Source organism: Daphnia carinata, chromosome 5 (assembly GCF_022539665.2).
Source record: "Daphnia carinata strain CSIRO-1 chromosome 5, CSIRO_AGI_Dcar_HiC_V3, whole genome shotgun sequence".
In the NCBI taxonomy this organism is placed as follows: Eukaryota; Metazoa; Arthropoda; class Branchiopoda; order Diplostraca; family Daphniidae; genus Daphnia; species Daphnia carinata.
Genome location: NC_081335.1, coordinates 6,252,892 through 6,263,601, shown reverse-complemented (window position 1 = coordinate 6,263,601; position 10,710 = coordinate 6,252,892). Strand labels below are relative to the sequence as shown.

Genomic DNA, 10,710 nt, shown 5'->3' with positions numbered 1-10,710 from the left:
TCCATTCAGGATCCATTATTGTACGAAGAGGAGGAAGAAGACACTATTACAGAAACCCAATATGAAGGGGAGGCAAGTGCTCCTGATGGAGATGAAATGTCATCTGAAGACGAAGATGTTCTGGACAAGGGAGTAAGATCCATCCCAGTAGAACTACCAAAAAACGCTGTGAAAACGCCAACCTTTGATCAAACGAAGTGGCCTCTCTGGAGAACTAATTGCTGGAAGAACTGGCATACTGATTACGCAAGCGGAAAGGTCTTCGCGCAATGTAAGTATTGCAACAACGGGAAATATCACCACGGACATGCAGATTCCTTTTCCAATTTCATCCGACATTTAAGAAGATGCCACGAAGAAGATTATAACAAAGTAAAAGGAGGAGGGAAACCAAACCTAACAAACCAGTCTTCCATGAAGAATTTCATAGCAACACCAAAAATACCAAAAGATACTCAAAAGAAAATTGACACTCTTTTAGACGAAATGATTGTTTCAGACAATTTGCCTTTAACAATAGTGCAACGAGAGGGATTTCGGAAGCTGATCTCATTTCTCGCACCTACATATCAAATTCCGAGCTATGAAAAAATGAGATATGGTATCATACCATCAATCTACTCAAGGAACTGAATGGAAAGGTTAGTACCTTATCTTTGTATTTCTACGATTCTGCATAATGATTCATTTATATTTCCAGGTTGTTCGCACTGTGACTGATAATGCGTCAAACATGACTGCTGCATTTCAATTACAACTCTCAAATTTCATCAGAGAAGACAAGGAAGATGAATTCATTGAACTAGAACTCGAAGCCGGAATGGATGAAGTACCAAATTACGTTTTGATTCCAGAATACTTAGAGTGTACGTCATCAGCTGACGGTTCGCAAAATGAAGATATCGTCATTGAAAATCTAGTATCTGCATTAGAAATTGACCTCGCAGAGCTGATACCTGAAAACAGCTGGAAAATCAACGAGACGGGTTTTGTCACAGCCACTTCGTCTCACGCAGGATGTTTGCCTCATCAGGCACAGTTAGTCATTAAAGATGGCCTTAAGGCACTCGATGTAAGTATCAGTTCATTGTTTCAATTTCCTTGTTTGCTGTCCCCTAACCAGTTCTCAAATTTTTTTAGAAATTAGTTTCGGAGGCCCTGGATTTGTTGTGTAAGATAGTAGGAGGGGTTCGGCGAAGTGTCGTAGATACTAAGGTTCTGGTAGATTCCGTCGGATTTAAAATACCAATGATGAATCTTACTAGATGGAATTCGCAATTTTCAATTGTGAAGTACTTCCTCAACGCCGTCGATATTGACCCAACCCTTCAGTCTAAATTGAATGCTTGCAAAGCTCACGAATCACATTCATCTCTGCAACTGAAATGTTTAAAAGAGTTCGTTACCCTACTAGAGCCCTTCAAAATTGCAACAGACGTTTTCCAGAAGGATACGGAAACAGTAGGATTGGTAATTCCATTTTATTTGGATTTGGTAAACCAATGTTCTTCGGACCCAAAAATGAATCACGAAGCAAAATTCATAATTTCTTGCAAAAGCATGGCAGAAGAATTAAGCACATCTCTCACTAAACGATTGGGATGGGTTACAAAAGACACCTTTTTTGTATTGGGTATGTATTAACGTTGAAGTCACTGATATGGTTATGATACTATTTCTTTAACTTTCTTAACTATTGCAGGATCACTGCTTGACCCAAGAATAAAGGGAACGTGGATAACAGCAGCCGGAGAAGACGAAGAAGACGTCATTGCTACTGCTAAGGAATTACTGAGATTGCGCTATCGTACAGTCGGTATGAAAACCACTTTTACATTCATGCGTCTTATACACATTTGTGTCTTAGGTAAGCTGATTTATATGGTTGAATTTATTATTTGAAATTTTAGGTGGTAACGAAGAAGGGGGAGACAATGAAGACAACTCTGGCAGTGGTGCTGAAGATGAAAGAACACGTAAAGCAAATGAAAATCCATCAGCTACACCTGTTCATAAGCGAGCAAGACAATCCATCCGTCCTCTACTTGCCAGCGTGCTCGTTCGCCCACGAACTTTGTCAAGGGGTGTGTCGAAAGTGCTCGATGAATTTGATAACTATCTGAAAGAGCCCCCAATTGTGAATGAAAAGGGTCAATTTGGTCTTGATTTTAGTCCATGTGAATATTGGAATCTTAATCAACATAGATTCCTAGCCTTAGCCCCAATTGCAAGGGATATCATGGGAATTCCATGTTCTTCCGCTAATATTGAGCGTGCATTTAGCACGGCAGTTGACATTTTGTCAGCAAAAAGAAACAAGATAAAACCCAAATTGTTTGACATGCTTGTATTCATTAAACGAAATGCTCATCTTTTGGAAACTGTCAATCGGCAAGAGAAAAAAGTAAAATAAATTGGATTTGATTTGGATTTGATTTGGATTTGATTTGGATTTTTAAAAATATAAAATGATTTGGATTTCAGCCATATTTTCAAAGATTTTATTTGAAAAACCGGTTTTTCACCCTGATTTGATTTGGAATGATTTGCCGAGCCTTTTTTTCAAGGATTTGATTTTAAGTTTTAAAAAGTACCAAATGCAATACACTGACTATGAAGCTAATCTGAAAAATTACAAATATTCATTAGATAATATTTAGTTGTTCCAGGAAGTTCTAAAATACCTTAAAAAATGTAGAATAACGTTTTCTATATTTTAGTAAAAATTTCATCGAAATATGTGTCCCAAATTCTGAGATATCGTCATTTTAGTTTCTTTATAAAAACGTGAGCTCCTTTGTGGGAAACCCCACGTTTCAATTGCCCAGACGCTCTGTTTCAGTTGTCCGGAAAGGATTGGCAATTGAAACATCTTGAGGTACCGCCTGTTTTTTTTTACCCATAACAGATGTTCTTCTTGGCCGAACCCCCCCAAAAAAAATATTTTCATGTAGCTGAGATAACTGGCTACAAACATATATATTTTTTTTGCTTAGTTGGACGATTTTTGTAATCTTAGGGAACAAAAATGAGTTTTTTGTTCCAACCACGCCCTACCTCCCCTAGCTAAACAACAAAACCCAGGAAGATTCTAAGTTTGAGCTTTCCAGACCAACGAATTTGAGATTTATTTCGTTCACAAGTCTAAGAACGTTGCGGTTTCTTACACGAAAATTGTGAATGGAACGTAACCCCAAAATTCAGTCAAATGCGAAAATTTAATTTATTTACTTTTTTTGGAGTAGCTATAACCCGCCACAAATTGTTTCCATTTTAACAATGTTTTCGGACAATAGTTTTTCCATCACATTCATAATTTAGAGTAGATCATGTTTCAGCGCAATTTTATAATATTAACCATATATGTTCTCATTTTAAACTTTCAGGTATGGTAAAAGTTTCACCGGAGGGATGCAATCTACTATGACTTGTGTGAGATCGCAACAACGCACTGCACATCTACTACTAAAAACTTTTTTATTTTCCAGATATTAGTATTTTACAACATTCAGAGCAGTTCACACCGTTAGTACTAAAGGTCCTACATCATCGTTGTTATTCAAGACCTATCATTTAATCACCCACCGATTGCCATATTTATCAATTCGGGTGATATCTTCACCGTGATTAGGTAGTACGGATTATTTGTTACAGCGTTATATTTTTAAAATAGGCTAACACGTATCAAGTTGTTGAGTATTGCATGATGAATTCGCATTTTTGGTAATTGCAACAAAACGCTGTTTCTTCCTATTCACAAATGAAATAAAAAACTAATTTTTGTAACGTGTGAAATCTGGAGCAAGGAGAGGCTTGAACGACTTAAAAAATTCGACCCACATCGAGAAATTTTTTTACACCGATAAAAAATAGGAAACCTTGTAAAAATCAGCAAGCTCTGCTGATACGTTTTCATGCAAAAACATTTTACGTCACCATGAGAAAATGAAACCAAAACGAGCACACAAATTCATTCCTTTTCCAAAAACAAAAAATCTGCGTGAACTTATTGGTGACGATATTGGAATAAAAAAGTTGGATGAACGCGTACGGCAGACATTTTAGGTTAGGCCAACCACTTAGGCATGTATTTAGGCATCCCTACTTGATGGGGGCGGTGGTAGCTGCAAAGATCATCTTAGGGGGATTATTTAAAATTTTTCAGTCACTTTTATAGGATTAAGCTATGCACAATATGTCTAATTGCAGCACATTTGCTATTTACGTCTCTGTTTTTTCAGAAATTACGAATAAGTTCCCCTTAAAACACATAAATATCTTGCCAAAGCATGGGGTTACTAGTTTATAACGTTTTTTATTAGTTATTAATAGCTATATTTATTTTTTGAATTTAGTTCCTTATTGGAATTTTGGAACTAAAAAAATTGCTGATTCAAGTGAAAAATTTTCCCTTATAAAATATTTCGTTGAATATTAGCTATAATGTAGGTAGAACAAGGTGGGGCCAATCACAACGTGGGACAATTGAAACAAAAAACCTAGCCCTTGACGATTGACAAGAAGTGTATACGATTGGTCAAATCAAAGTCAAACTAAAGTCAAATCTAATCTGAATAGTCGCACAGTTTGATTTGGACTCGAAAAATTTTTGAATAGGGGATATTTGATTGGCATTCGAATCGATTTTCCTCAAAATATCGAAATCCAATGTTGGTATAACTGAAAACATAGACTACGAAGTAAAGACCGCCATCCTCTAATATACCCCAGTGCAAGCGCAATATTATACAGTCGTGGCTGTATAATTCTATATCTTATATACGTATATTCCATGCATTACTAAACATCGAGAGCCAAACTTTTCATTTCATTTGGCTTAAGTTTCAATTAGTCTTAAAATATTCCATACGAAAATTTCAAGAAACCATAAATATAGAATAAAATTTCTTTTACTATTTTAAATCTTAATCTCCATTGATTTTTGTGTAGGACAAATGGTGATGATATCGAGAATGGAGAACGTGATCGGATTTTTTTCAAAATCAATGTTACTCATTATCATTTATTACGTAATACAACTCAGTCGACGGGAAGCATCGCAGATTACTTCAATTATGGAAGTTAACGAAGGATTCCGTTTCGAACAGGTTACATATCAAATAGATCATTTTTACATCAAACCATTTTTGCTTAAGTCCAAGAATGATAAAATGACAGCCATTTTTAGGCAATATGCTATTCAAATTAAAAAAAAAAAATTTGGGGTAACATTTTGCCTTTTTCATGCAATATTACCTACAATAGGAAGTTTCTCCCACATATCGACAATTAAAGCTACATATCTTTGAAAGTGGCACTATTATAAATAAGCCTACCAAAAACTAATGCAACACTATTTAAAAAAAAGCCTCGAATTTCGGTGAAATTTGCACCTAAGTCGGACTCTGCCAGATGGGTGGAAATATCACCTAAAAAAATTTAGGGGAGGCTCCCTGAAATTGGTAAAAGTCCTCCGAAAAGTGGTTAAAATGACACCTAAGTTACAACACATATTTACCGAAATATGAAACCAAATGGCCCGTTCGTGTACTAGTTACTTATATGAATAATTGAAATAATTGCAGTAAATCCAACTGAAAATGTTATTTATTGTTACTGTATCTTAGTTAACAGATTAAGATTAACACAAAAGTATAGATTTCGAGCTCTGTGCAGTTACAAACACAATGAAGAAGTCTACATTTTATCCACCAATGCGGAAAGGGAATGAACAGATGCACAAATATCAGTTGCTTCGTCCTTTACGCCTAAAACGTAGGACTGAAGAAACCACAATGCGCTTTGAACCTTACCGTTGTATTTAAAGTGGAAGACGTAGCAGGTCGCCTTTAATCTATTAAGGATGAACAGTGATCCTCTTGTTTCTTGCTCGATGCAACTTGCTAGGTTAGCTGATTCCTAATAATTAAAACAATAGTCAGATAAAATTTTATAATTTGTAATTTTATATTTGTTGCTTCCATAGCAGTCTGAAAATCTACTTGATTAAATTTTCTTTCATCAGACAGACAGAGGAGAAATAACGTAAAGTCACTATAAACAAAATTAATATTTTTTAAGTTCATGGATATGGAAAACAAAATTTATTCTACTTACTAGCTGTGGGGCTTCTGAAGCACTTGTTCTTCTGTTGAAAAGTAGATGCTGCAACTTCAATATTTCCTTCAAAGAATGTTGGCCGGTGAGACCGCAAATGTTTTCTTAGTCACCTTCGGTTGGATATCTTCTTTCACAACCAGCCAACCAATGTGCATCAAATGTACGATCGCCTCGACGAACTGTCCTATAATGTGACAGCATTTCTTTTTTTTGTCCGTGTACGAACAGTACAATTCACGACTACACATTGGATTACTAACGGCGAAGAGCAGCGAATATACATACTGTAATACTAATCGGAGGCAAACAGTGCTACACATTTAAATTCACGTATTAATATGGCATACCTGTATTTTCTACTTGAATTTCCATGAGGCAGCAAATCTGGAACTCACAAGAGTTAAAAGTCAGAGCACAACAGACGAACTATTTTTATGATGTCTGGCCGTTTCAAGTTTCATTGAAAACATAAACAATTAACAGCGCCACCTTTCGGGGTAGCAACTTCATTTTTTAGTTTTTTAACACCATTTTCTGATGCGTCAACCCGTTATCTGGTGTGTAAAACCCAAAATATATTTTTCGGGTGAAAATTCACCATATTTTTCGCAAAAACTGAAAATCACCGTTTTTAGGTAAAATTACCCATTTTAGAGGAGGTAAATTACCGAAAAAAGTACATATTTTTAACAGTGAAGGCTACCTATTTTCTGAAATATTTTTGTTTATTTCATGGTATTTTGTAAAAAATAGGTAGCTTTAATTACATATCAGTTAATTAATGTAAGGAATTTGCTGATTTTAGAACCACGTTTAGCTTTTTTCGGGATGTTTAACCGCTAATAGCCCAAACATTCGAACAAATACGCCAATTTAACTTTTTTGGAATCAATGTTGATCAATCATCGGTAGTTTCAAACAAAGTTTTTAGCTTGTAAAATCCTATGCTTCTAAATGCCTAAAAATTTCACAGAAAATTTTCAGTTACACCGTGCATCTGATTTCCATTTAATGAAAAATCTCTAACCAAAACTATTAATAATGTGCAGTAGTTGCATGACAAGAGACTGCTAAAATTTATAATTTCAATATAATGGTTTTAGGTACCATTACCTAAAATAAAATAAGATAATTCATCATCAACTCCCTAAAGGGAAAATAGAATTTACGTAATTTTAGCTACATTTTTTCGGTGTCACTTTTTAACATGACCTTCAATGTCACTGCAATACAGTCTGAGGACTTTTGCTTGTGTGTGGGTTGCGTTGGTAAAGTGATGCAATATTATAGAACGAAATGTCGATCGGCGAAATCTACAAACAAGCTAATGGCAATCCTGGAATTACCTACTGCCCAAAAAAAACTGCCTGCCTTTTTGGGTTCCACCCCTTACAAGATGTCCGGGTGACCGAAAATCGAAAGAGAGACCATAAGACAACTTTAAGCTTGAATTTACTGCCTAACATGGCATTCTTGTAGTGTTGTCGCGTTAACGAAACGAAAAACAAAAATCGTTCGTTAACGAACGGTTTTTTGGAAACGAAACCAAATCGATAACGATTTGTAATAAAATTTAAAAAACGAAATCGAAACGAAGAATTTGGGTTCCGTTTTCCTAAATTTCGTTTCCGTTTTATTTTTCCTATACATAAACATATATTGGGGTTTTGGGGGAAAGAATAGCAAAATTCCTAAGAATTAAGAATCAAGTCAAACAGCGTAAATTGGTACAATTAGATTTCCCTTTCTAGAAAAATCTACATACAAATGAATTTAATACAAAACTAGTAAAAACATCGCCTAATTAAATTTCCAACTGCTCAATTTTTCGAAGCCTTGACTCTCGGTTTCACTATTTTTATTTATTATTCATTTATTCCATTTCCGTTTCTCTATACCAGGTTTTTCTTTCTTTCTCAAGGTTTAAACATTTGCTTTCGTGACTCTCTACTTGCCTCTGTATAAGCAATTTTAATTTTTTTTTCGTAAAAATCAAAACAATCCGGCATTTTTTCAATAATTAAAAATTTGTTTCGAAACGTTTTTTGTTCATGAAAGACAAAAAAATTAAGAAATTTACGAATCGAGATTTCTCTTTTACCTTGAAACATTAGAAAACGAAAATGAATTTTTTTAATGATCGTTAACAAAATTGTCATTAACTAATGATCATTAAATTTCAACAAAAAAAACGAATATTTCCAAAATTTTTAAAAACGAAATTGAATGATGTGAAATTTCACTGAGGAGGGTGGACGCAAATGGAACACGGAGTAATTGAAAGAAAAATTCTACCTCTCGAAATATGGTAGGAATTTGGTTAAAAATACTTGGGTTCAACGGAATTAGGATTCTTTATGAGAGTACCAAAAACTTTTTTTTACTGTCCAAAACTTTTTCATTTTCATCCTTAGAAGGATGCAAGGAATTATTAAAAGTCTTGCATAACTCCTGGCTCATATGTCTACAAACTGGTTATATTCTTTTTTTCCTAGCTCTTTTTATACCCTGAAAACAACAAAATTCTGTAAAGACTCACGCTAGAGGCAAATGGAAGTATGGAACACCCTTGTTTTACTTGCCCCCTTTTTGCATGCGCGTCCCCTTTGCTGCAATCTGGAAAAGGTGTTTTAGCCCTATACAGCGAAACAACGAAATACTGCTTTAAAATTTCCTATTTTGACACATATGGTCTGCTGATTGGCTTATACCTATCGTCTGCAACATTAAAAAAGATTTTTTTACAACGTTGGTTAAACCAGTTAATCAGTAAAATCAATTCCTCTCATTAATTAGAATTATGATGTGTGATTGAAAAACATCGAAGAACATACAAAAAATGCTATTATAAACATTTTGTCTTCATGCCAGCAACCGTTTTCCTTTATTAGGGACGTTATTCTGAAGCTAATTTAGAAAATTTTAAAAATTCGTTAGGTAACAATTTGTTAGTATCAGAATATCTAAATTATCTTAAAAATGTAGAATAAAGTAAAAAAGTAAGAATAAAGTTTATTCTGAAGCTAATTAAGAAAATTTTAAAAGTTTGTTAATCAATAATTAGTTAGTACCGCAATCATCTAAATCATCTTTAAAAATGTAGAATAAAGCTTTTTATATTGTATAGGAAAAATTCCATTGAAACATTTATCCCGAGATATTATCATTTTGATTTCTTCACAAAAACGGGAATATCCTAATAAGAAATCCCATATTTCAACTGACTCGACGCCCTGTTTCAATGTCCTCGAAATATTAACAAATGAAACATTTGCAAAACCCCCAGATTTTTATCCATATAACCTGTTTACTTGTAGCAAACCCTCAAAAGAATTATATTTCTGTAGCTTAGCTAACTAACTACAAAACAATATATTTTTTTTGCTTAATTTGACAATTTGTTTACTCTGGGGGAATACAAATCATTTTTGCGTTCCATCCAACCCCCGGTCTCCTCAAACGAGGCAACAATAAGTTTTTCTACAGTAATCTGGTTGGCAATCTTTTCTAACTCAACGCGTTTGATAACACGCGATTATTTTAAAAGAAAAAATTCACGTGAAATTCCTAATAAACGTAAGATGTATTTTTGGTCCACCAAAGAAGACGAACCCATTAAATTCAGCCAAAAGAATGCAGTTATGTAGCAAATTATCTTAGCTATACAACAAAAACTTTTTGGTTGGGTTACACAAACATTAAAAGCCGAAAAAAGTTTTAAACTAGAGACATTTTAAATTTTGACAACGTCAAAATCTCTGGCAATCGAAACACGTCGTCAGGGCAATTGCAACGAAGGTCTCTCCATTAGCGAGCGCTTCAACGCCGTTGGCGATTCGTTGAGAGAGAGATTCGTGACTTCGATCGTGTCCACAACCTAAGCATTGATCTTCGTTATATTTATTATTTTATATACTTTAAAAAAATGTTTAGAAAAAACGCATGTAAAGAAAATGTAGATAAATGAACGCGGATCGATTTAATACTTTTTGCAATAATCTATTTTAGGATTTTTTGAGAAGAATTGAAAAAATAAAACGGAAATACATTAAATGGACATAAAAATTCTATATTTTAGCGAAAGCTTTTTTGGCCAGTAATTTCAAATTTATCAATAATTAAAAGGCCCATTCCTACCCACATCGCACGACTGGCTCCTAAGTACCTCCGCAGAACATCCTACTATTCTCCCCAGTCTTCCCCATAACCGTCCTCGATTCCTCTTAGAACCTTCTTTTTGGTTACCTGGCAGCTGCCTGACAGGCTCTTCAGTCCCTCTTGTATCATCCTCAGGTAGTACCAATAATCTCCCATGGTATTAGTATATAGAATAGAACCAATACAGAACCAATTATAGAACCAAGCATTTAAATGTAATTAAAATAAAAAATGAATATTAAAGAACAATTGAATATTTGCAATGGTTTATTCACATTCAAAAGCTTGATCTTTTATTGGAATTGGCGATGAAATAGGACTGACTTTTAAAATATTTTAGGTCAGACCTATTTTACCAAGGCATTAGTCCTATTCCCATTTAGAGATAGGACTATTTTCAAAATTGTTCCAATTGAAACGATGAGCCTCCAA

General features: G+C 34.4%; 1 protein-coding gene across 1 annotated transcript; it reads left to right on the top strand.

The window, feature by feature from the left end:
- LOC130703038 (uncharacterized) lies at positions 1 to 2,413 on the top strand. Its single transcript, XM_059495402.1, has 4 exons — positions 1 to 1,072; positions 1,141 to 1,633; positions 1,703 to 1,816; positions 1,911 to 2,413. Exons 1-4 carry the CDS (start codon positions 680 to 682, stop codon positions 2,411 to 2,413), a joined length of 1,503 nt encoding a protein of 500 aa, XP_059351385.1. The 5' UTR covers positions 1 to 679.
- The last annotated feature ends 8,297 nt before the right edge of the window (positions 2,414 to 10,710 follow it).